Raw genomic sequence first — 27,493 nt, 5'->3', positions numbered from 1 at the left:
CCCAGAGGCACAAATTCAAAGGGAATCACAAAGCCCGGGGCAGGGAACGGGACCATTTTTGACAGGAACATTTACTAACATAATTTAAGCTGAGAAGACAGGGTCTCTGTTTTAACACAGCTCCACCAGGGCTTTTTGTGCCGCAGCTCCTTTGGCCTCTGGTGAAGCTGTGGACCCCTTGCTCAGACTAATGTTTTCATATATCGAATGGTTGCAAACACTAATGTTTTTATTTCCTTTGTAATAAAGGAAATAAAGAAAATTCTTTATTGAAGTAGAACTATTCAAAATATTAAAAAGCAGTCTATGAACACAGTGCTCTATGTGTTTTCAATAAAAAGATCCAGTAGTGGGTGAAAAAATTATTGTAATTTTGAAGTTGTAAAGAGAATATGTGATATTTCAAGATAATCTGCAACGTGTAATGCGATATGAAAATATCTGGGATTTCTGTGGGTGACAAAGTTGTCAGCACTACCAACATGACTGCGGATTATTGCCTACACTCCTAATGGGAGGCAATGCTAAACTTCAGTGAGAGGATGGTAAAAATAAAGAAGTAATATCCAGAACTCTATTCAGGGACTCAGGTTCAGAACCACACACAATGGACTATGACCTCCTTGAGGTCTTAGTCATCTTTAATTTTCTGATATCTGATTAGTACTGAGAATGGCACAAAACAGGCACTGAGTATAAGTTTGAATTGAACTCAATTTAATGGAATCAATTAATCAAACTCTTAACAAAACAAAACAAAACAAAACAAACCCATCAGGAAGGAGCTGAGGAAGTCTAGGCTGACATTCCAAACTCCCAAAACTCCACTAGTCCACTCACTGCCAGCCTACTCCGAGTTCTTCACTCATTTAGCAAATATTCACGGAGCACCTAGTAAGTGTCAGGTAACATTCTGGTGAACACAAAACCCTAACTTCAGATGGCAATTAATGTTAAGAACATAAAACATGGAAAAACAAGGGAAAAAACCATGAAAACAGGGTAGTTACTGGTGAGGGAGGGGCGTTTTAGAATGGATGGTGGTAAAAAGAACTTTCTGGAATTTCAGCCGAGTTGGTGATAAGAAGCGAAGCCATGGTCGCAGGAGAAGGGGTGGGCCTAGGCCATTCCAGGCAGGGGGAACCACTTTGTAAAGGCTCAGAGGCAGGAAGAGGCTTGGCACAGGTCTTTTCTTCCTCATAATGTATCATATACTCTAAAGAGCTGTTGATATTCCCTGGCTCTGTCTTCCCTCCAGCACAACACTGCCAATACGTCTTCCTTAAACACTTTTGTACTGTGGGGCCCTTGCTGAAACATGTTCCCTATTCCTCAATACACCTGCCCGTACCACACCGTGTTCAACATTTCCTCCCAGTCTTTCACATAAACCCTCTGGTCTCTTCTTAAGACCCTGGAAGAGGCTCTATTCATTTCTCCTATACCCTTCCCATCTTCCCCTCCTTCTATCACACTTTCAAATACTTCAGGCCACACTGATTTCTCAATCAGAGAATTTCAGGGCAGAGGTTTCATAAATCATCTAAGTTATGAAATTATAAATTTGACCATTATGACCAATAATCACAATGATTATTATTATAATCATTTAGATGATAAAGAGGAGTGTTGAAGAACACTCACTAGGGTGCGCTCACTTTCAGCAGACTTGCAAATTCAGTATTTTAAATGAAAGCTTTGGTTGGGCCTCTTACTATTTTCCCAAGCTGAATGAATCCTTTTATAATCAACCTGTTCCAGCTGTTAAAACTGGCCCTTCAGCTCTAAAATGAATTCTATTGCTTATCAACAGCAGGAGTTTAGATATTGTATAATCACCTAATTTAAGTTCTAGGTAATTCCTGGAAGCCAACACATAAAAAAGTATTCTCTCTCCTATCCAAGTTTCCCCTCTAGAACTGAGTTTTTAGGTTGAATATACGGTACTGTTGAATATCAGTTAAGAGATTTCTAATGCCAGTTGATTCAAACTGCCAGTTGATTCAAAGATCAATGAATTTGATTAGAGAACAAATTTTCTAAATGACCGTCAGAAAATTATTTCCTTCTTTTGGGCAAATAACTGCCTGAGATTTACTATTTAACACTTTTGTGAAGTATAACATCCAAGATGAAGTTATGCAGGAAGATGTCAGATGCGAGAGGCATTTCCTGGAATTCTCCAATCACTCCAAGTCCTATCTTTAGGGTTGCCAGATTTAGCAAATGAAAATGCAGAACAGTCAGTTAAATTATAATTTCAAACAAACAACAAATACATTTTTATTCTAAGTATATCCCCAATACTGTACAGGATATACTTATACTAAAAGTATAATAAATGTTATCTGAAATTCAAATTGAACTCCACATCCCATATTTTATAAGGCAATCCTACTTAATATTCCAGAATGGAAAAAAAGCAAAATTAGAATTTAAAAGGAGAATTTCTATTTAAAATATAAACATCCTGTTTTAACTTCAATAAACCCCAGCAGAAGGCTCAAAGCATAACTAGTTAGAATAAGCTGCTACTATGACAGGATTCATTTTAGAACTGATGGTTCATTCTAACAATGAGGGTAGCTCCATTGGAAAGAAATAAAAGAATTTAAAAACAAACATTAAATTTCCCCTAGAAATCAAGATGGTAAGAACAAAAACCATGTATTACTTGTATAAAAAAAGAGCAACTAATATGTAGTAAGAATACAGTTTGTTTGCATAGCTTGCTACTTTTTACTTAGTGTTTACAAAAAACTAAAACATCAATGCAGATTATGTGATGCTGAGGGGAAAAAACCCACAACTCCACAAAAAAGAAAGCTGTTGAGGAAATTTCTGACTGGATCTGAAAGTTTTATATACCTCGAGCTATATGGAAGAAATGGCCCTAGAGCTTTCAGGATTTTGAAGATTTTTTCACATGGAAACCCAATACCTTAGAAAATGAACACACTTGTTTGACTTTGCAATAAAGGGAGAAAGCCTGCCAGCAATGGGAACAGGATGACCCGAGAGCACGGGTTCCGAGCTCAGCACTACTGACATTCTGGGCCCAAGGATTCTTTGTTGTGAGGGGGTCTTTGCCCAGCAGAGAGACACCGGTACCATTCCTCCCCACCCCCAGTTACGACAACCAAAACTGTCTCCAGACACTGCCAGATGTCCCCTGGGGGGCAGAACTGTGCCCAGCTGAGAAGCAGTAGCCTTTCCCCTGGCAATTACAGTCCTGAGTTCCCAGCAATTTTTAAAAAGTATATGGCAGCACAGCTTAGAATAACAAAAGAAAGAAAAAACCATAACAAACTTTCCATCAAATCTGTGTTGACCGAAATTGCTCTAAATATATTCACCTATAATTAAAATAAACAGGTCTATGTACCTAAAAGTATTTCTAATTCTCTTCATACACAGGAAATTGTGTGCAAATACGGGACTTAGAGCAGAGACCTATCTTGAGTCCCATCTCTCCATTCGATCAGCATAGAGTTGTACAAGAGCTGAACTCCCTGAACACTTTCCATGTTCCAGACATGCATTCTCATTCAGTCCCTCCCTCCCTCCATCAACCCTGAGAGGTAGGTCATTAACTGTCCCATGTCATGGATTAGGAAACTCAGGTCTAGCAAAGTAAAAGAAATTACTCAAGCTCCCATCCTGGGTGAGATTCTAAACCCAAGTAACTTCAAAGTCTAACCCCTTAACCACAAGAGAGGGCTCTCTCATCTTGGGGGAGAAAAGCCACTCAATGTCTCTGAGTTTCATTCTGTTTCCCCACCTATAACTGGAAAGAATGTTTCTCAGTATTTCTCAGAATCGCTGCAAGAACTTAAAGGCAGGTCAGTGAGTTGTTGGAGGGTAAGAACCCAAGTCCTGGCAACCTGCAAGCAGTGACAGTCGGATTCTGAAGGACTATAACATCCTCAAACACCAGAAGAACTGCACACGGACTCTGAGATCTACTTAGACTTGAAAATGAACTGGTGCCAACTCACTTGGAAAGAGCACTATCAGGAATGCAAATGTAAACAGTAAACATCATAATTAACCCTTAGGACTTTGAAAAGCCAAGTGAGAGACATCAAGTCTGGATGGGAAGGGGTATGGCAAGTGATAGGAGGCAGGCCACTCCCTTCTTTGCACAGGTCTGAGTCACCTCCAATGGTCCTCTCTCACATGGGACAGGGTGCCTATACACCCTGGGAAGTACAGGAAGTCATGGAAGGCCTGAATGGAAGGGGGTCATAAAGATGACTCACATTGGACAGATAAGAAACTGGAGCCAGAGAGGGTAAAGAACTGATCCACCCCATCCAGGCTGTGACCCCTGGCTGGGTTCCAGGTCCCCCCGGGGCTGACTTACACAGCAAAGGCCAACCCCTTTCCTAAGTAGCCTCCAGTTCTGGGTAAGAAAGGAACTGCTTGCCATACAGTCTTGGCCTGCCTCCAGCACAAAGAAAGAGTCATATTTGCCAGGTGTGTATCTTGCAGGAGTAGTTTCAGTACCAAATTATTGTTTTTCTAAGAGAAAAAAGACCAAAACAAAGTGTTTGTATAACTCAGTCCAAGAAGCATAAATGAAATGGTTAATCTTTGGGTTACAAAGTCTCATCAATAAGGTAAGAAATAGCTGTAGGAGCAAAATAGGGAGGGTTCTTGATTCCTATTACATGATAAGAAATGCAATTAGGTTGAAGTCTATTCAGTATGCTTGGGGGAGGCAGGCAGCAATGGTGGTGACCATCTCTCTACTATAGATGCAAAGAAATAGCAAACACTGCTCCTTGTATAGAACTCTTCATTCTAAGTCACTTTCAGACACATATTACCCTATTCCCCCACCCCTCAATATCACAGTGGAGAAAGAAGGTACAGGTAGATGGTTTGGGATGCTAGGAGACCACAGACTATTTTGAAGAGAAAAATGTCTTACCCATCATTTCATGAAGCCACATTTAGATTCTAGGTCTAATTTCAACAGATATCAGCACAGAGGAGCTACAGTTACAGTGAACAGATCATTTGTCAAGAATGGAAAAAGCCAGGATGTCGGGGGGGGTGGTGTGTGTGTGTGTGTGTGTGTTCGTTCAAGTGCCAGGGGGATGTGGGGAGAAAAAAGTGAAAGTCCATTTTAAAGGAAATGTAGAGAAAACTGCTAACAGAGTGGGCAGATTAAAGCTTGAGCTCTGGCAGTGAGAAAAGCCCAGGTCAGCCAAGGCAAAGCCGTGGGCCCCAGGGCTACCAGCACCCGTGGCAGCTACCAGCACGGCCCCAGCAGGCCCGCCCGTGATCATAATCCCGGAGCGACACTAGGTGGTGATCAGAGAGCCACCAAGAACAGAGAGGCTGGGAATGGAGTAGATGTGCCAGCCATGATTGCAGACATAAGAAACAAGGCTGGGCATCATAATAAATAATAAAATAATACAAATAATAAAATAATTACACATTTACCTTCCAACCTGGAGGGAAACCTTGTCAGCTTTCACAAAATGAAGAGAGCGATCATGCAGTCAAAAGGAAAATTCCTTTTCTATTTTATAATGCAAGATTCACGCAATGTGGACTGATTTAAACAAGTGAACAAAGTACAACTAGGTGTTTTTATAAAGATCTGTAGGATTTAGTAGCTATTCCTCTATGCTTACACCAGTGATTGCTGAAGAAAAGGTAAACTAAAGGATTTAGGACATGAAAACAAATTTGACCTACTCATTGCCAATTTAATTACATGCATTCAAGAAATTCATGAAGCACGTAATCATTTATATTCTGGGGTAGTATTTCTGCACAGCTATTCTGTTAGATATTTTAAATTATAATTTCAAATGCACTCATTGTCACAGGCCTCTGAGTCTATTTTTACACACAAATCAATACACTTCTACTAATAAATAGGATTACTTTCCCAAGGCTCCCAGTGGGAGCTCAGCTGGACTTCTGTTTGGGAGGCCACTTCAAAGTTCTCCAAGAGTATTACCTTCTGACGTTCACCCTTAAGAATCAACAGAAGGCACCTGAGAGAAACCAACTCAAAAGGCAACCAAGCACCTGCAGGATGGGAAGGTTTAGACTGGCAGGTAGATTGACTCAGACACAGAGGGAAAGCCCCAGTTTAAATGCCCTCTCCTGCAAAGTGTTTCCAGACCCACCACAGACCTTTGTTCCTCCACTTGAGAGCTAACACACGTTGCCTTCTCTTTGAAAAGGTATACACTCCTGGGGTTGTGTATGCCTTTTCCCACCAGAATGCCTGTCCTCCAATATCCAGGGCTTCGTCCTCCTCATCTCTGTGGTCCAAACCACAGCCAGACCTGGAGCTCTCAGAGCTGAGGAGGGCTAGACAAGTGTTGGGCCTAAGAAGCAGCATCTGCCAAATGATTTCTCTCTCTTCACTTATATTTTATACTGTGGTCTCATGTGGGCTCATGTCCTAAGTTGGAACAAATACTCTCGGTGAAGCTGAATGTTTCAACTCTTGCTGCCACGATATGCGAGTCCTCAGGGGAAGTCTTGTTGGGTCTTCCCAACAAGTTCACACAATAAACACTTCGAATGCCACTCGCTGACTGCCCGCAGGACACAGAGACACATCGTAACCACCCTAGACAAAGGCCTGTGAAGAGATTCCATGTGTCTGGGTAGCACCAGCGTTAAAGGAGAGGTTTGAAATCACTTGGTCTAGAGTCCTGTTTCTACCACCATCTTGAAGTGCAGCCTGAAACAAATGGTTTACTTTCCTCACGAGCAGATGACAAAGGGCTGCAGTATCAGATGAAGTAACACATGGAATCTGTGAAATGCTCATTCCTGGGGTACACACCTACCAGTAAGGTAGGCAACTGTTATCTTATTGCCCTACATCCACAGTGGATGGGGGAATCTATAAATTTTCAATAAAGTGTGATAAAAAATAAAAGTATAATGAGGAAGACTAATTTTAATAAAAAACAAAGATAAGATGAAAGGGGGCAAGATTTTCCCTACTGATAGAAAAACATACCACAAAGCTACTGTATTTAAAGCAGTGCGCTGTTTCCTTAGCGACAAAGATGTCAGCAGAGGGTAGAAGGCCCAGACACAGGCCGGCAGCGATCCCTGCACGGATCCAGGCACCCAGTGCTTGCTTCCAGTGCTCGCTTCCGTAGGATACAAATGGCACTTCAGATTCAAAGGGAAAGGCTGAACCATTCAATAAATGGCGCTCATTAATTGGCTATTCATTTGGGAAAAATACAAAATCAGTTCTTTAAAACATACACACCCTTCCAAAGATGTTAAAGGTCAAAATGTTAAAATTTTGAAGCCAGAAGTAGAAAATATGGACTATTATGGTTATAATTTGGGGATAGCCAAGGCTTTCAGAAACAACCACCAAATGCATAAACTGTAAAGACTGTAGTTTTATATTTTTAAAAAATGAGCAAAACTTCTGTAGAGAGAGATACATCTCACAGATAAAATTAAAAGTGAGAAACCAGGAAAAAAAATTTACTTTACTACACATACACACCAGAGAAAGTCCAATACCTGTAACTCATTAAAAATTCCAATAATTCCATAAGAAAATTATAAACAGCCTTGTAAAACTGATATAGGATTAAATGTAGTAATCCATCTCTGATTCTGTGAAATGTGTACAATAATCATACCAACTTCTGTAAAATGAGGACAGCAATCATAATAGATTCACAGGGAAGTAGAAGTTTAAATCTCATATAATGTGCTTAAAACAATCCTGGCACATAAAAACTGTCACTCAGTATTAGCCAGTAGCGGTAAGAATAGTACCAGTGGTGGTATGAACAGTAGTTAAGTGTTAAAGAAACACAAAATAAAAATCAGGAAATATCATCCAGTATCACTAGCAAAACTGCAAAAAGACTAATGCTTTCCAGCACTGGAAAAAGTATCAGAATACTAGTAGGCACTGGTGGTAGGAATAAGAATGGGTTCATCCTTTTTGGAGGACAACTTGGCCTCACCTGCCAGCATTTTACTGTGTGTGCTCCATGACAGAAATTCAATAAACAGAATCCAGCCTACAGAAATGCACATGTGCACAAAAATATATGTACAAGGATAGTCAATGTAGCACTGCTTATAATATCGACAGTTAAAATGAGAAATACCAATTAAACGGGAAAAGCTAACTGCATTCTGGCATATCAGTATCATGGGTGGTAATGCAGCTATTACCAAGAAGAATGAACATCAGTACAAAAATAGGTCTAATTCCTTGCTAAGTACAAACTGCAAGCCACAATTTGCACTTTCGTATAAAATATTACATTTGCAAATGGATATGAAAGGGGAGGCCAAGCTGTCATGGTGGTTAGCTCTAGGAAGGAAAGCAGAACTAGGAGGAAGTAAAGAGGGGTATTTTACATTTTACTCCATTGACATTATTCTTCGATTTCTTTAAATAATAAGCATGTACTAAAAATAAGCATTTCCTTAAAAAAAGGCAGGGGGCTCTGACTGGTGTAGCTTAGTGGATTAGGTGCTGGGCCTGTGAACTGAAATGTCACCCTTCACCATTTCGATTCCCAGTCAGGGCTCATGCCTGGGTTGCAGGCCAGGTCCCCAGTAGGGGGCCAGCGAGAGGCACCCAATTGACATACCTCTCCTGCATTGATGTTTCTCCCTCTCCTCCCTTCCTTCTCCTCTCTCTCTCTCTGAAAACAAACAAACGAATAAATAAATAAAGTCAAAAAGAAAAAAAGGGGGGTGGCAGCAAAGTCAGTGTTTCCTAACAGTCATAACTGGAACCCTGACTAAATGCCTGTGTCCACCATGCTCCTCAAACCACCAAAGGGACTGCTGCCTCTGCAGGTGTGCTCAGAGGTGCTCCCGCAGCGGGAGGATACTAATAGTCACTCAGCTCCCTTATTCTGACTCAGCTTAGAATCTTCTGATCAGGAACACAGGGCAACACCAATTTGTGCCACTGCCCACTTGGCAGGTGTTATTTGTCCAGGTAAATTAATAAGTCTGCATTCCAGTTCATTGATCTTCAGAACTCTGATTCACATATAATAGTCCCCCTGAGTTCCTAATCATGAAAAGTTGGGGCCTATTTCTATTCTTATTGAAATCTCTTCTCTAAGGTGCAAAAACAGCAGGAGACCTGCCTTATCTAAAATGGGTAGCCAACTAGAAGGCCATTTTAGCAACATTATTCTTATGTTACAGCAAAGGAAAAGCAAGACTCAGAAAAGCTTAACATTTGGCAACCTGTTACTGTCAATGGTGACAATACACATCTAGAGCTATCTTAACAAATATTGATAAAGTTCAACGGTGTAGACAGCATGGCTCTATTCCAATTCCCCTGACTCAAGGCAGAGGGAAGGCTTACTCTCTAGTTTGCAAACCTGGTTTTGGAAAGGATGGCAGTAGCTGAGTCATGCTGGAAATCAGAGGTGGCGCACATTTAAGGGCCACACCTTGGTCACCCCTGTTACACAGCACAGCAAACTTGCAAAGTCAAGGACATAGAAACGCTGATCCTTACCTTCTCAAGCAAGGCAGGAAGCAAGAAATGAATATGCATGCCTTACTTCCCCAACCTCTATAATGCGAACAGCCACAAATGGCAAACTTAAAACTGCCACTGTAACCAGAAGTTGTTTTGGCTGAGGGTGCACAGAAAGGAAAAGGAAATGCCCACCACTGGACAAAAGGACATTTTTAGAAGAGAACCATCAAGACAAACCTAGGTCATAAAGCCTTATAATCTTTCACATGAATTTTCAAATTCCATTGTCAAAGGAACTCTCAATCCATCCCAAACCTTCCCTTTAACAAGGTAGTAATTAATTAGCATTTGTAAACTGAAGATGGCTGTTACACTGACAAGTTACTTAAAAAAGACCCAGGTTTGTGTTAGTGCAGAACTAAAGAATTTTTACCAATTTAATTAAGGTTTTCCCCCCTACTCATCTTCATGAAAGACCAGGTGACATCTAGTTTTTTGAGTGTTTAAGTTCATTTAATTACACATAAATTTAATAAAAGTTTTAAATAATCAGAACTTCTGATTCTGTGATTTTGGTTATAATTTATACAATGGTTATTCACACCCATTCAAACTGTGAGTAGTTGAAAGCTCTTCACACAGAGAACTGTGGTATCTATTCAATGACTTTATTGGTTTTTATGAATTAGGGGTAGGGGCAGAAATTGCACCACATTTATCGAGTGGCCAGCCGCTCTGTGCCAAGCTCCAAGCTGGACGCGTTCCATGGCCTCTCCTTTCATTCCCTCCTTACAATATCTTTAAATACCCAAATGACCTAAGGAGAGCAGCCATTTCATTCGTACATCTGGCTGGCAATTTGATTATAGATGCAAAAATTTTTAATCGCGCCGGATAAGAGGGTGATTAAGAGAGAAAGAATTAAAAGAAGGAAAATAATTGTCAAACAAGCACGTCGAAGTCTCTAGAGAAAAGGGAGGGAAGTTTTCCCGTTCATTAGATGACAAAAAGCCCAAAGGACGCGGAGCACTCATACAATGACTGAGTTCAGTGCTGTGGCACACGGGACCCTCCCACTTCAAGGAAGGACTGCAGTACCTCCGGTTTTGAGCTATCTTCACACACCAAAGACTTTTGGTGCATGTGCTTTTGTAAGTGCTGCTGTTATCTGGATTGCTCTGTGTGAGCAACACCTTCCTTATGTATCACGTTTAACACTGCAGCTCAGTGAAGGCCACAGGCTTTCCCCAGTCCTGAGAAAGTATCTTTCCCCAAACAGTGGCTCTCAAACTTGGTGCATCGGAATGACCTCAGAGGCCTGCGAAACCCTGCCACTGGGGTCCCACCCCAGAGTTCCTGACTCAATACACCTGGGGAATGGCCAGAAATTTTGCATTTCTAACAAGTTTCCAAGCGCTGCTGGTCTGAGCCCACCATATAAGATGGTGGGCTCAGAACCACTGTTAAGAACCACTGTTGTAAAAAAACAGACCAGAGTCCATCAAAGACAGCAACATCAACATAAGAAACAAGCAAACAAAATATAACCAGAGACATTGAAATTAAGAACAAACTGACAGTAACCAGAGGGGAGGTGGGGGAGGATAATGGGAGGAACAGGGTGGGGTGGGGGCAGTTGTCTCAGGAACTACTGTAGAGGATACCTGGACAAAACCAAAGGGGAGGGTGGAAATAAGGGAGGGAGGTGGGTTTGGCTAGGGTTGGGGGTGGTTGGGGGTGGGGGGGGAATGCAGACAACTGTAGTTGAACAATAAAACAATTTTTAAAAAATTAAAAAAAAAAAAGAAACGGGGTACTTACATGGCAAAGCTTTCATCAGTTATGACACAAGCCACACAAAGGCAGGGAATTTTGTGTTAACATTGTTTCCTCAGCACCTACAACAGGGGCTGGTATATCCCAGGTGCCTCATGGGTCAGGACAGATGCCCCATGGCAGAGACTGGCCAGCATGCAGAGGGATGAGCAGCAGCAAGGAAATGGCCGCTAATGCTGAACTACCCTGCACGGGAAGTTCAACTTGCTAACCATGACAGCAACGACAGCACTAATAGGATGACAACAAACATTTAGGAGTGTGTAGCACTGACCAGTGTGGGAGCCAGCACTTTACAGGCATTGTGGCATTTAATTTTCACAGCAATCCTATAAGGGGAGAACCCTGATTACCCTCATTTAACAGGTGAGAAAACAGGTTAGAGGGGAGGTGACACGCCCACATCACCAACATCACCAACATCACCAACATCACCAACAAAGGCGAAGCTGGGATCAACAGCCATGCTGGGATGTTAGTCCTGAGCAGAAGGGCTCCTTTAATTACCCTTCTGAGTAAATGATAAATGCAAAACTTCCTTAGCCTGCCCTGAACTGCAGACTTTGACCCCTTCTCCAACTTACAGGGAAACCTCAAGTGGCCTGTTCATAGAATTCACGATCATAAAACAGACAGGGTGGGCTTCAGCGGACTACAAAGAGCTAGGAAGAGTGGGACCAGTGAATCACAGCTTTGGGGGTTCCGTGGTTAGGCATGCCAAGGGAAAAGGTCTAGTTCGGTTGTTCTCAATGGGAGGAAGGGTGCTTACTGACTGGAGGGGACACCTGGCAATGTCCGGGGACACCTGGCAATGTCCGGGGACACCTGGCAATTTCCAGGGACACATTTGATTGTCATCACTGGCATCTAGTGATGCTACTAGAGGGTGCTACTGGCATCTAGTACATGAAAGCCAGGAATGCTCCTCAACATCCCAAGATGCACAGGGCAGCCCCCACTACAAAGCATATCTGGCCAAAATGTCAATGGTGCCAAAACCCGAATCTAGTTTCAAACTTCCTAAAGCCTTCTCTGCCAACCCTCCCCTTTCCCTGCTTCCCCCCAGTTTGGATGCCTAAGACTTCCCTTATATTTTCTCATGTCAATCACTGTCTTTCATCTTGTCTTAAGTTCCTGAAGAACATGTTTCGTTTCTCTTATCTTCTGATAAACTCCTTGAGGGTCAGAGCATCTTAGTCTCCTTTTAACCCCCAGAATACCGGGAACGGAATTCTGCACTAAGCAGGTGTTGAAAAGTGTTTGCCCAATAGTCTCTTCTCCCTGAAGTGAATAGAAATGCTAAGAATTTAGATTCAACTAAGAGTTCTTACCATGGTGGGGGTACACACTAGTTAGGAGCACATAGTAAATTTTTTATAAACACTATTGCATTTAATTCTCCCAACCACTGGAGGAAACACGGACACTATTTTAGGTAACTACAGCTCACAGATACAGTTTGTAAAAGGTCACAGGCTGGTAAGTGAAAGAGCATGTTTCTGGAGCCAGATCTTTAAGTCCTATGCTCCCTCCATACCCACCGCTGCCATGTCCTAGGGCTGAAAACCTTATCTCCTAAAGCCTAGTCCCAGAATTAGGGTGTCTGAGATGTGAACAAGGGAAACAGCAACATGAAAGGTTGGAAACTTTACCACAGTATTACTGTGACCGTCACCAATTCTGCTAGTCAATATAACAACAAAATTAGTCAATTCAAAGAGTGGTACAAATAGGGTTAAACAGATGCTACATATTTAAAAATCAATTATAAAGATACTTAGAATTTACATAGCTCTTTCCTAGAGAGCAGTACTCAAAGACTCCCAGTTTTAAACTTTAACATGCTAAAAATTCAAGATTTTTTAAAATCAGCAAAATCGGAGAGCAGAGGACATAATGGCCAGAAGAGCCATCTTAGTTCAAGACGTAATTATGTGACCTTTCTGTACGCACAGCACTCTCCAGCTGGCTCTCTGCTCTGAGAGGCTGCAAACTGTGGGGTTTCTCGGAGCACAGAGGAGGCAGCCCGGACCTGGCGGAGCATGTAATAAATAACATCTGATGGCTCATCTCTGGGCACCCTGACAGTATTGATCCCCAAAAGTCAACCTGATGAATCTGTCTCATTTTCATATCATAGAGGGAGAAGTGGAAATGATGAAATGGTTTTTGTGGCACCAATTTTTTTTTAAGCTACAGAGACCAGTTCTTGGCTTGTGATTGCTCATCCGGACTTCCACTAAAACCCATATGCCAAAGCCACATTTCCACAGCTCAGACCCTGCCTTTCAGAAAGCCCGATGGCCTCTGGTGTCACTCACAACCAACTCAGACCAAACTAACCATTCCCTGCATACCGTGCACACCCTGACATAAAAGCTCAACCTCACCCATTCTTCCAGTCCCAGCACTTAAACACCCTAGGAGTCAAAGGTGTATGTTTCTTTTCTCCCTTAGCCTGTCCCTCACTTCCACCTGCCTTTTCACACTGTCACCACAGCTGTCTTGCTTCCAGACCTATCAAATCTGTAGTATCCATCCTCTAAATGGTATCCCCTGGTTCTCCTCCCAAGGACATTTCTGGCTTTTTATCCACTTGATAACCTGTACCAGGCAGGCCCAGGCCTGACAGAATGAAAAGGCTTCCTATAATAGGTAAAGTGAGACCTATTGAGAGCAGGGTGTCCAGGATTATCTTCCGGGTTTCCAGCCGGTGTTGGTGCCTGGAACGCAGCAATGGTGCTCACGTAAACCTCTCGAGCTCAGATTCTTCACCATTGGGAACCCCTTCTTGTTTTACCTCCTTTGGGTTTTGGGTAACCCATCGCTGGATGGCTTGCCTTGGCAAAGACCTGAAAATCCAGATGTTGGAACTGCAAGGATGGATATGGGGTACCAATGCACCCACCCAGGGCTGTTCTGTCCAACTGAGGAAGCAGTTGGAACAAACAAATGTGGACCGATTCTGCAGGCAGATCCTGCAGCACCTGGTCATTCCAACTTCGAGAAACCTTTGCTTGTGCTCAACTACCTACAGCAGTAGGCAGTGCTTCTCTGATTGCGGAAGGCAGAGCTGGAGCCTGAAAATGGCCACCTGGAACAAGTGCTACAGGCAATTCTTACTGTCAGGTAAGCTTAGAAAAACAGTGGATTACTTCTTTTGGACAGGTATCTTGGGTTCCTACTATGTAATTAATACAATTAGCAGAGAACACAGGGGATAAAAGCCAGGAATAAGCTGAGACTTTGGAGCCAGGCTCCTAGGGTTCAATTTCAGGAGCCCCACTCATCAGTGGAGGACCGAGCCAGCCCCTTAACCCCTCAGTGTCTGTTTCTTCTCATGCAGAACAAGCTTGATCATGATACCCACTTCATAGGTTGTTATGTGGATAATGTGCGTAAAGCACTCAGTTCCGGGCCCTCCATACACATGGGCACTTGATAAACATTAGCTATTATTATCCAACAGACCAGAGATTGCTGAGTGGCAGTGTTTAAGCCAAATCTGGCCTACAGACCTGTTTTGTTTGGCTTTCACATTTTCCTTTCCAATAAAACCAACATTTAAAAACTGGTAGATTTCTGGTGCTTTAAGGTTGAAAATCTGGCAACAAATGAGGCCTGCCTTGCCCTCTGGCAGCAATGGCCTGGGATGGGTCCCACAGCCCCCTTTCATAGGGAATTTCTCCCTTGTTCAAGCACAACCTCCACACCTCTTATCCAACCCCTCCTCCCCAACCCCCACCATTAATTTCTTGCCTAGCCCTAACAGAAAGGCAGTATCTACTGGAGACCAATTTTACCAACATAGCCAAAGTTAGGTCCTAGGATTGCCCGCATATTGACTCTAGTCCAACTGGTCTCTGCTCGTGCTAACCTACTTTCTGCCTCCCTACCGTCAGCTTATAATGTCCCTCCCCCCCAAATTGTCCCTCTCCACCTAGCTCAGTGGTTCCAGTGGTGTGCATTAAAATGATGTGAAGCACTTAAAAAAAAAAAAAAACACAACAACCACCCATGTCTAGCCCCACCCAAAGATTCTAATTAGTCTGGGTGGGGCCCAAGTATTAATAACTTTTTAAATTGTCCAGCTGATTCAACGTGTACCCTAATGTACTCTAAAACTTACGACCAGGAAGCCATGGCCTCTCCATTTTCACGGCTCAGCTGGCACTTCCTGCTGAAACTGTACAGCTGAGGACTCGAGGAGTCTTGCTTTGCTCCTGACTCCTGTTTAGTCTTGCTTTGGAATCAACTTGTGTCTAAAGCCTGTCTCCCCAAACAGACGGCAAACTCAAGTGTGCGGATCACACCTCATGCTTCTTTGCATCCTCAGCAGGGCAACTGGGGCACTATGCATGCTGTGGGTGTCTAATGAAAACGCCTCCACTTAAATATTTGAGAGTCTACAATGCAGAAGGCATTGCAAGGACTACATGATGAAAACACCAGGTTGATTGCTCACAACTTATAGGTTTGAAAGAGTAAGTCAAGAGCGCCAATGGTGAGGATACAAGGCAGACTACTAAGATGTGGTATAGGAGAGCAGTAATGTGAGGGAAGGCGGGGTCCAAGCCTTGGGGAGTCAGGGAAGGCTCTGTGCAGGTCTCCTTGATGGGCCAGTGGGAAGGATGGCGTCCAGAGACAGGTAGAGTAGGAGAAGAAAGAACCCACGTGCAAATGAATGCATCAGAAAGAAACCTCAACCACCTGAACCACTGAGCCATGCCAACATCCACATTGGGAAGAATGGGAAGCAAACTGTTGAAGACAAGATTTTACCTTACATTGAACACTAGGGAAAAGGCTGTAATCAACCTAAGTCACAGAAGCAGTCAGTGAAGGCCGCCATTCTGGCATCCTTCTAAAAGCCAAGCAGAAGGAAGGTGAGGGGGAAGGGGGAAGAATAGCTTGAACACAAAAAACTAGAGAAGCAGGAGATAAGAATGGGAAAGGAAGGCCCAGAGGCAGGGTCCCCGAACTCTGGAGAGGAAAACTGCCCTCCTCCAATGGGGTCTCCAGGGCTGCCAGGGCCCAGAGACATCAGACACCCTGATTTCTGCCATTCAGTCTTAAGCCACAGTTTACTACACAGAAGTGAAATCATGTTAACAGTGTAATTCATATTAATAGTGCAACTGTATTAACACATTTAATCACAGAAATAAAGACTTTAGTCACAACACTGTTACTGCTGAATAAGTTTATTCTTCTCCTCCTCCCATGTCAATGGACAGCAGCTTATAAAGACATACAAATATCTTAAAGAATATGTTCGGACAAAACCATCCCATGGTTCACTCCTTGCCATCACCACCATATTCAGAAAGGTGTTAAAGGTTCCAGCGAGCACAAGAGCGAGGTCAGAAAAGGACCCACAGAAGAAGGGACAGCCCGGTAGAGGGCTGTGGGAGGCAAGGGCAGTCCTACCACGTACCCACTGAACACGCACACCCTCCTCCCATGGGACAGGCACTGGCGTAAGCACTTCACAGACCCAAACTCCCATCTTCCTAAGCCCATGGAGGCAGGTACATTTATTTCCCCATTTTACAGGTGAGGAAATTAAGACACATAGGGCAAATGATTCGCCTTAAGACACAAAGCTAAGTAGTGTCAGAATGAGAACCAGGCACTCAGGCTCCGGGGATCATCATCTGACTCTTATCCTCAGTGGCCCCCACTTCACCTTTTTGGTGGAGGGCGTAGGTCGTGAGTCTGTTCCTCTCCTAAGGGCTGACAGACCCAGGAAGACTGAGATGTATGGGGCCACAGGGCTGCCGCTCCAGTTATATATTTTTAAAGCCTTAAAACATCAGAAATGGAAAGGGCAAAGCAGGGATGATACTTGTAGAGGCTTACATCCGATGACTCCAGTATCCAGAGCCACAACCTTCAGGATCCTAAAAAAAAAAAACTGGGTAAAGCCTTTCTCAGCAGTCAGTCAAAAGCAACTGGAGGCACCAAAAGGATCTCTGGGACAGCCAGGCAGGTGCTGGCTGGGAGGACCAAGGGCATTTAGCTCCTCTGCTTCCTGAAAGATGGACTCTATTCACCAAAAAATCTTCCAGTGGAAACCATTGTCACCAGTAAATACAGCACTCATGATTGCTACTTTACTGCTCACTGGCTGTAAGACCCAATCTACACGTGGCACCTTTCCGATTTGTGGACTACAGACAAGCCATATATCCCTGCCCCTAATGAGTCAGTGAACTACAGCCACCTTGGATTATATTTCACTTTTAGGCTTCAGGACTTGAAGTGATTCTATTTTTAAGCTTTCTCAGTTTCACAAGTAAAAGAAGACATTTTAAGAAAATTAGTTCTGGCTTTTAGGGGATGGTGGCTGCCTCTGAAAGAGTTAACAGACCAGACACTTGGTTACACCAGAAATCTTGGGGGGCCGGGAGCCAGGGGCCCGGAAGAGCACCTAGTGTCATGTTGGTGGGCAGGGTCCAGGGTCCTCTGAAGATACAACACGCAGGATATGGATGGCCCCAGACAAACCCTCCAATTCCAGAGCTACACTCTGCCTCTCTCCCAGGGTACTGTCTAAATCCTTTTATGTTTATTTTCTGTGAAGTATATGTTTTACTTTTTGAGCAAAGAAATGTCATTTCCACAGAAGACAATCAAATTTGGATATAACTGATAAATCTTTAAAAAGACTACTATTATGTTACTCTTATAGTCAGTCATTCCTTCCATTTTAAAAATTCCCTTGCATTTAACATCTAAAGGAGCTTCACTTATTTTGTATCTTTGAGAGTGAGATGTTACTCGAATATTAACTACTCAAAGGACCCTTCTGTATGTTTACATTTTTTAAAAATGTAACTATTCCTGAAGGTAATCTAAAATGTATTCTACACATCCCAATTTTCATATATAGGGTGCATAAGACATAGTTAACTTTCTCTTGGTGAATGAGGCTGCTTCTAAGAATTCAAGTCTCCAATTTCAGTTCTGGCTCAGCCACTAGCTAGCTTGTGACCTTGGACAAGTAACTTAACTGCAGTAGGCCTTAATTTCCTCTCCTACAAAACTGGGTCAGATGATGACTGTTTCTTTACAGCTCTCAAATGTTACAATCTGAAGACCATTGGCAATATCGACTATGGCCTATGCTAACCTAAATTATTGTTCTTAGGGACTGTCAAGTTATGAGAATGTTGCCTGCACAGTACAAATGGCCCCAGTACAAATGGCCCCAAAGAAAAGTTACCCAGATAGTCGGTACAGTAACTGAAAGCAGACTAAAGTCAACCACATGTATTATTTTAACCCCCTCCTATTCCATCCGCTGTCAGTTTTCACTGCTATCAACCTCCCACTGACATAAAACCCTGCCTTAGTTTACAAAGCTAAGTGTGGCCTGCTTTACCCAGGTTCTCTAATAAAGCAAAAGGCAGGTACTTTGTGATAAAATCTGACAACCAGTGGGCTTCATTTCTTCTCATTTTAAGTTACATTGTAGACTATTGTGGCCACAATACTGACCCCTCAGTTAAGGATGGGAGGAGAATGAGAATGCATTCCTGTAATTCATGCTTTGAGATTTAAAAGCACACTGCTTTGGTGGAATAGGGTTTGAAGCAAAAGTGAGAACAGAAGATAAACCAATTTCCTTCCTACTAAAGCAAAAACTATACTCATCCCACTATATTAACCCCTACCCGTGCCCTTCCAAGTTTCTTGTCCCCATCTCAACTGTTGCTTTTTTGTACCGTCTGCTGTGTAACTTTTCTTTGTTAAGATACATTTTCCAAGTCACGCTTTGAAGCCAAAAGATCAGAGTAGGAGGAAGGAGATACCATTTGTGGTTTCCTATATTTACAACTTTCCCAGTTATCTTACCTTCTTACTTCTATGAAAATATGGATTAGAAGGGGAAGAATGCTTCTTAATAATTGTAAATATAGTCCCAGAAACACTATTTTAAGCTGCTAACAAGCATGAAAACATGCATTAAACCACATGCTTAGTACCTCAAAGAAGTCAGGGAAGTTCTCTTTAAAAACTAAAATGAAACAGGTAATCTGGTAGGAACTGAAACCTACCTTCTTTGCCTGGGGTGGTTTCATGGGAATCTATGAGGGACTTAATTCAATGAGCACAGACGATTCATACTCACGTATCCTAATTTAAGATGTCAGTAGAAAGTGGGTGGTTAAAAGGAATGGGAATTGGTTTAGCCTAGAAAGTGGATGTGAACTAGGCATGCAAATGGAATATACAGAAATCATATCAAATTAGAAAACCAGTCAGAAAATTAACTGAACACCTGAAACTTTGCCAAATGGGTCCAAGTCCTCTGAACGGGGGTAAAGGTATAGATGGTTTATCTATGGGGATGGCAATAAAGACTGAGGAGTTAGAAGAAAACTACTGCATTGTATCTCTGAGAAAAGACAATAAAACAACTTGTCCCCAGCCTTTCCATCTCCAGGTGCTGTTAGTCATGTCTAAGCTTAGAGTATTATTTTCTGTTTCAAGTTAACACAGCACATTAATCTCAGAATCTATGTTTCCAAGTATTATACAAGGTGATGATTTATAGAAAAACAACAAAAAAAATCCTTTCCTGTTCGCAAGCTTGGGTTCTTTAGCTCACGGTGCCACATTTAAGGGTGCTTTGCTTCAGAGGATGACTAAAGTGGTGCCCTTGATACTGACTATGGCACTGAGCTATTTGTACTGCCCAAGTCTGGGCTGCATTACATTAAAACTTCCATTTTGGGGTGTGTAGTGACTAAAAATTCTCTCCTGGCTTAAACTTAGCATCAACCATGTATCTCAGCAGAAGCAAGATTATTGAGTACTGAACCACAAAGACCCAGCATTTTTCTTCTTTTGTACTTGCACAGGAAAAGAGACCCGACCATAGCACCTATGGTTCCTGCATTCTTACACGGAAATTTCAAGCTTACACAGGCTCTCTCCCAAGGTACAACCAGTGGGTTGCTATGACTAGATTACATTAAATCAGATGTAACAGGCCATTGTCTCTTGTATTAATAGGGCCCAAGTTCTCTAGAAGTAGAATGAAATAATTTCAGCTTCTTTTTAGAAAAGGCAGAAGATGACAAAGACTTTTCTGTTCCAGAAAATAGCACTTCTGGCTGGTTTCTCTAGAGCTCCTCCATTTCCAACAGTTCAAGAGCTAAAACTGAGTTTACTGCAAGTCTCTCACTTGGTGACAACTAGGACTTCAGTTCTCTAAAAGCCACTAAGTGCAAATGCACTCAAAAGTTGATAGGTCCATGGGTCATGGGGTGGAGGGAAACTTAGGCAAAAAAGTGAGGATGAGTTGCTCTTTGTCACAAAATAAGCACAAGCTCAGGCTAGGGCAGCTCAACTCGGCCATCTCGATGCAGGCCCGTCACACTGAAAGGCCCCTATTTTACCCAGTGCTAGGACAGCTATGTCTTACAGATTTAAAAGCCCATATTAATTAGGTATAAGTAATTACATTTCACTCTAGAAAACTTTTAACCATTTTGTGCATATATGTAAACAAGGGGCAGTTGTACACGTGGTCTTGTACTTTCTCTAAGTTAAAAAAGTAGTATTTCTGCATCCTTATGCTATTGAGCATCTACTATTTGTCAGGCATTGTGCTAAGTGTTTCATGTGCATTATCATATTTAAACCTTAAAAACAAACAAACAAAAAAACCCTTCAAGTTAGTATTGTTACTGTTCTGATTTAACAGAAGAGGAAATTGTTTTGAGAGACTTACTGGCCTAAGATCATACAACTTGTAAATGAGAGACAATCAGCTAGAAAGAGAGCACTCACACATATTTCTTCTTGTTACAAAAAAAGGTAAAGAAGTTGTTCCTGGTTAAGTTCTCAGATGTTCTTGAGACAGAACATGGAATAAAGTGGGTCTGCAATTCTGGCCCCTGAACACAAATTTTCAACCACTGCGTGGACAGAAAGTATTTAAACAGTCTCTTGGCTCCGCCAGTCACTCATCTATCTCCAAGATGTCTGTCCTGCTCAGGGAAAGAATTATCAATTAATTTCAAGTATTAAATAGAAGTCTAATGTAGTTTTGACGAGAACAAAGCAAATTAAACTTTATACTCAGGACTCGTGACTTTGGAATTATATATATTCTCATGGCAAGGAGGACCAAGTTTTTAAATAACTTGGAAGGTGGTGAGGGTCGTTTTTTATACTTTAAAAACTTAAATACAATGAACTACATATAAGTTTGACTAGACAGTTTTTCAGACCTGGCCCAACAAGCAGGCTAAGATTAAAAAAAAAAAAAATCACTTTGGTGGTCTTACAAATTCCTATTATCAAAACTCCCCTCCATAAATCTGAATCCAATCCAAGAAGTATGTCAATAGCTGGTTGTTTAAGATTAGGCTTAAGATATAGTAACAGAACTGTGTAGAAGGAAAATATGCTTAAAATATGTCCAAGCATGTTTAGGTCAAGTCAGTAATAGTATTTAATATTAATGCAAGCATGGAATATTCTTGTGACTGAGAACCCAGAAGACACATACTACATGTGTTAAACGGGTACTTGTACTGTTTCCCCCCTGCTGGCAGGCCCTAGTCACTAAAAAAACCAAAAACCAGAAAACCAATCACCTTCTTTGAGAATGTATCCCACATCCCTAGCAAGTATCTCTGGGGCTGTAAAGCATTTAAGATCCCACAAGGGAAGAAATTGGGAAGAGTAAGGCAATAAAATTTTTCTTTATTCCAAAATCCATCTCGTTCTCAAAGTAATGCTCATGCACTGACTTTCTTAAACACCCCTCCAAATCTTGGACCCTCCAAAAAATAAACCCATTTGGAGCTGAGACAAGGTGAGGTCAACGACTGGTGTTGTCAACGAACCATTTATCTAACTGAGTCTGGTTCATTTCTAGCCTCGTGGTGGCCAAGCCTGACCACGAGGGTGAAGACAGGAGGCATGGAGGAAGGGAATGAAGGAGAGAAAAGGAGAAGGGGGGGAGACGGACCGCCGGGCCACAATTCTAGTACCAACAAAAAGAGAAGCCGCATACTGACCTAAATCATCTCTCAAAGGCGCTTTATAAATTACAGGGACAAAGGGAGGGGGTGGCGGGTGGCCTGGGAATCCTACGGACACCCAACCCTCTGACCCGCCCCCTCCCCCTCCAGCACAAGGGAAGGAAGACAGAAAACAGAGCACAACTCGGCCATTGGCGAGAAGCCCCCTCCGGTTTTCAATTGCCCATCCACAGGCCCCCTAAGAAAAAAATACACGTAAACAGCAAACCAACCCCCTGGGGCGGACACTCGAGCTCAGAGGTCCCCAGAACCCGAGGCCGGGCATTTACTTAGTTAGATTTTTCTTGCTTACTCATTTCCCTCAAGCACCCAACCCCCCGTTCCCACTCCAAAATCCCGCTCAACCGCCTACCCTCTCGGTTCCAGCCCCCAACAGAATCCGGTGCCCCCGTGGCGGCGGCAGCCCCCCGCGCGGTCCCGGTCACTAACCTGCTGCTGTAAGGGCATTTCCGAAACCAGCCTGGCTCCGGGGGAGGTGGGGGGCCGGCTGGAGAGGGGCCCGGAGGGCCAAGCAGACCAGCGGCGCCGGCAGAAAGCGGGCGTCCGGAGCGGGGGGGGTAGAAAGCGGAGAGGGAGGGTGGCCGTGCGGGTGCGAGGGCGCCGGGACCGTCCCAAGCCAGGGAGCCGGCGAGCAGGAGGAAGTGGGTGCCCCCTCTCCCCTCCAGCGCCCCCTCCCGCCGATGCCTCCTCCCCAGTCACAGGCGCGTCCTCCGCGCACGTGTGCGAAACGTCACCGGCGGGTCCCGGGGAGAGGGACAGACCGGGGCTGCGGGACGGGAACGCGGCTGCACCCGCCCTCCGTCGCCTGGGGGCGGGGAGGGGGACAGGGCGGGGAAGGAAGGGGTAAGGGGAGAGGCGGGTCAAGGGCAGGCCCGGGGCCCGGCAAGGAAGGCCCGGGCGCTCGGGCCACGCGGGCGCCGCCGCCGCCACCGCCAGGATGCGCCCAGGCCGGAGCGCCCTCTCGCTAGCCCCTCACCCCAGGACACCCCACGCCCCAGCCTGCACCCGCCTGCCAGCTCCACCGCTTCCCCCAGCATATCCCCCTCCGTTGTCCCCAGCCCTTTTGTTGCCCGGAGTTACAGATCCCAAAATGTGACAAGCGCAGCCCGGCAGAACCTCTGCGCTCCCAGCACGCCATAGGGACCCCGTGCTGCCAACGTGCCTCCGAGGCCGGCGACCAGCCCAATTGTCCCCCGGTTTCCACCCCCCAGAGTCCCCCACTCCCCAGTTCACTACTCCCTCCTCCACCCCCTTCTCCATCCGGGGCGTGACCCCATCCTACGCCCGAGAAAGAGGAAGCTTCGAGTTGGAGGGGAGGGGACAGTGGGGGTAGGGAAAAGTGTAGGAAAAGAAGTGGGGGTCACAGAAAGTTTCAGAGTTTCTGATGTGGCTCACGCCAAAGAGATCCCTATTGCCCCACGCTCCTTGCGGAGCCTCCCGACCCCACCGGCGCTGAGGGGAGCGCACAGGTCTAACAATAAACCCTCGTTGGAGGGGCAGCCCAGAGGCCCACTGCGCTCGGCCTGCGCTCTCCCGGGACAGCCCGCAGCGCGCCCACCCCGCCCCCCCCCCGGGCTGGAGACGGTGGGAACAGAAGGGCATTACCGGAGGGCCGCCACCGCCGCTGCCGCCACGTCCTAGCGCTGGTGCCTGCTGCAGCAGCCCGGTTCTGCTGGAGGGTCCGTGCGGCGTGGTGTAGAGGAGGCTGCCGGCGGTCTGCTCCGCGCCGGGGGCACTGGGGAGGATGGGGCCCGCGGCGACGGCGCCGCTTTGGAGGGAGGAGGAACAGGAGGTGGTGGAAGTGTTCGTGGTGAGGATCTGGATGTACGCGCCCGGGGCGGCGGCGGAGGCAGCGGCGGTGGTGGCGGCGGGGAAGCCGGGGCTGGCTAGCAGTGCCCTTTTGTCCATGGAGGCTGCAGCAGCGGCGGCGACGATAGCCGCCCCCTCCCCACCCCCGGCGGTCACCAGGTACTGCTCCAGGGCGGGCTGGATCCCCCTTCTCATCTCTCGCTCCTGCGGTTTTTATTGCTACGTTATATTAATGTATTTTTTCAATTTCTTTATTATTTGCAGTCGGAGTTTCCAAGTCTCTCCTTCTCTCCTCCCCGCCCGGCGCTTCCGAGCCCCTTCTCTCTCTTTTCTTTTTATTTTTCGGCACCGCACCAGCCCCGGGGGCCAAAAATAATCGGGGCTCTGGAGAGAGGAGGGTCCCGGCCGCACGGATATCGGGCCCCGAGGGGGGATGGAAGCGTCAGGGGCGGCCGATGCAACGGATTGCGAGGCGGTGGCGGCAGCCCGGGTGCTGCGGCCGGCAGCTGAAAAATGGCTCCAGGAAGCTGCTGCTGACAATGAATGAAGGGATACGGTTTACGCGCCAAGGTCCTCCCGCGAAACTCAGATTTCCCGCCGGCTTTTCAAACCATATTTGCATGTCCCCGCCCCTCAACCCGCTGAGGACCGTTCCCACAGCCCATTGGGCCTCTATCTCCTTACTCCAGTCCCAATCGTAGAGCACGATCACGACTTGATGGTTTCCATTGGCTGCCGTGCAGTATGGTTACCCGGGCGACGTGGGTCCTATTTGCATAAGCCGCCTCGATTGGCTAGGGGGAAGCAGGGTTTTTTTTTTTTTTTTAGAAGGTGGAGCAAAGCTTTCCCTTCTCTCCCACGGCAGACCACGCCTGATACAGGGTCCGCCCCAGTCCCCGCCCCCCAGCCGGATGGGCGCTGCTGACCTGGGCAGGGACTCCGCGCCCCGTAGACTCTGTTGATCTAATCTAGAGCGCAAGTTTCGCTTTTGGAAATTGTCAAGGTGACTAAGGAGACATCTTCGGGAACTCCCTTTCCTTTGACCAATCAGTGTAATAGGAGAACAACCGAAGCTTTTCCCAAATATGTGCCAAAAGCAAGTTGGACCACGCGGACGATGCCTGGCAGGTGGAAACTGAGCCCTTTAAAACAGGTTTCTCTCTTCCTGAATCCAGCCAACGCCGGGGTGAGAGGTGACCCGGAGGCCGAGACTGATAGACAGAAGCATGTGGGCAGGCAGAATCGTGGTGGCGGAAGGTTGGGCTCACCTGATAGCGGGCACCATTTATTTAATATTCTAGATCATTCCTGGTGGCTTGAGTATTTCCCTGGGTTGTATTTAAGTGAAAATTTAATCAGCGTTTTGTTGAGTGAAATCTCACCACCGGTATTGGTATGAGTCCAGCAAACACCCCAAGTTGACCCAGAAACACCCAGGTAGTTAATCAGAGCTAACGTAGGACTGATCTGGGGGTTTCCAACCCACCAAGCAGTAACCCGAAGTACACGTTTCCCACGATGACGTGTTGCTCCCAACCAGCCCTGCTGCACGTCTGGGCACCAGCACTTTTACAATCAAGGTTTCCTAGCAAGTTCTCTGACTAAAAGAAACCCGACGACCCAAACTTATTTCAAAATATTTTTAAAATATTTTTTTTACTAAACTAGAAACTGTCACCAGAAAAAAAATATTAAATTATTGTCAAATGACGTCTGTATTGATGCAAGTCCTAAATGCGTCCTAAAATTGAAGAATGCTTTGTGAGACCGAGAGGAAAAGGAACCCCTGCAGGAATGTGGGGCATGGTGTACATGTCAAGCAGTCTTACACGGTTCCAATCACTGAGAATTGTACAAAATAGCTGCTGAGCTGGTGTGTTCACTGTGTGATGAGGATTGCAGTGCCTGAAGCCCTTTCCCAAAGATATTATTATTATTATTAATTTCCAAAAACTAATATACTTAGTTTTTAAAAATTATTTTATTGTTGTTCAATTAGTTATCTGCATTTACCCCCCACCACTGCCCCCCCACCCCAGCCAAACCACCTCCCTCAAAAACTAATATAGTTAGTCTTATGAAAGACCTGAAAAGATGTGTCAGTTCAGGCTTGAACTCCTTAATTTTTCAGTCCTATTACCTTATCTGAAACAGAATGAGCTAAGCATACTGTCAAATCTTGTATCAGCTGGAGTATTTGGGACTTGCATTCAAGCTAGATGGGGACCCATGGTCTAGTACCCAACCATTTATTGACCCAAATATTTATCATAGAACTGACATTATCTTTGGGGCAGATTAGGTAGTATATCAATTCCTGGTGGGGATAGAGCCTAATGTATTATCAATTTCCTTAATATTGTTCCATCAATGTTGTTTTCCACTATAGGTCACTTTGGAGAAAACTAGTACTGTAATTACTTTGGTATTACCACCTACAAAATATCACTAGCAACGTGCTTTTGGTAGTGATGGTGAGGGTTATGTGTGTGTGTGGTTGTGGGGAAGGCGGTACAATGTACAGTCTACATTATAGACCTACATCTTCAGATTAGGGACAAATGTAGGACTTGGGACTGTGTATAAGATCCCTGTTGGAGCTTCAACAAGTCACACACCCACAGGGGAACAAGTGTTCACATTCCATATCCACACCTATGATTCTGGTTTAGAAAGGTTTGAAATAGTTACCATTCTACCCTATTCAAGCTATATTCTTTAATGTAGGGTATTTGGCAGAGAAACATGTTTTGACCTTTTATGTCTAGTAAATCCCTGGATGAAAAGGTGGAGGGAAGGGTTCAAAGAGAGAAGAGGTGTTAGAAGACAAGATGCTAATATTTGAGGTAGGCTATTAATATACAGAGAGGTAGCATGTTTTAGTAGAAAGATGGCTTTGGAGCCAGAGTGATCTGGGTTTAAATTCTGGCTGTGCCATTTACTAGCTACATAACTTTAATGTTTAAAATTCTGTTTTTTTCTGGCCCTGGCCAGGTAGCTCAGTTGATTGGAGTGTTGTCCCAATACAACAAGGTTGCAAGTTCGATCCCCAGTCAGGGCACATACAAGAGTCAACCAATGAATGCATAGATAAGTGAAACAGCAAATTCTCATTCTCTTTCTCTCTCTCTCTACGACCCCCGCCCCCGTCACCACCCCCCTCTCCAGTCTCCCTTCCTTTGTCCCTCTAAAAAAAATAAAAAGCCCTGACTGGTATGGCTCAGTTGATTGGGTGTCATCCCATAAAGCGAAAGGTTGCCAGTTTGATACCTGGTGAGGGCACATTCCTGGGATACAG

General features: G+C 44.6%; 1 protein-coding gene across 3 annotated transcripts in view; it reads right to left on the bottom strand.

Moving 5' to 3' along the window:
• E2F3 (E2F transcription factor 3) overlaps positions 1-24,925 on the bottom strand; it is a 69,745-nt gene extending 44,820 nt beyond the window's left edge. Inside the window, exons 1-2 of one of the 3 annotated variants that reach the window (XM_045847209.1) lie at positions 24,880-24,925; positions 23,992-24,725 (exon numbers count right to left, since the gene is read on the bottom strand). In XM_045847209.1, coding sequence (XP_045703165.1) covers positions 23,992-24,390 — 399 coding nt within the window. In that variant the 5' untranslated portion in view covers positions 24,391-24,725; positions 24,880-24,925. Of the gene's footprint in view, positions 1-22,815; positions 23,106-23,991; positions 24,726-24,879 lie in introns of those variants that run through there. The other 2 variants (XM_045847208.1, XM_045847210.1) reach the window with 2 other exon arrangements.
• Positions 24,926-27,493: the final 2,568 nt, after the last annotated feature.

The sequence above is a fragment of the Phyllostomus hastatus genome, unplaced genomic scaffold, assembly GCF_019186645.2.
Source record: "Phyllostomus hastatus isolate PE091 unplaced genomic scaffold, TTU_PhHast_1.1 phas_contig_524, whole genome shotgun sequence".
In the NCBI taxonomy this organism is placed as follows: domain Eukaryota; kingdom Metazoa; phylum Chordata; class Mammalia; order Chiroptera; family Phyllostomidae; genus Phyllostomus; species Phyllostomus hastatus.
The sequence above is the reverse complement of the archived record's forward strand: the minus strand, read 5'-3'. Positions and strand labels throughout refer to the sequence as shown.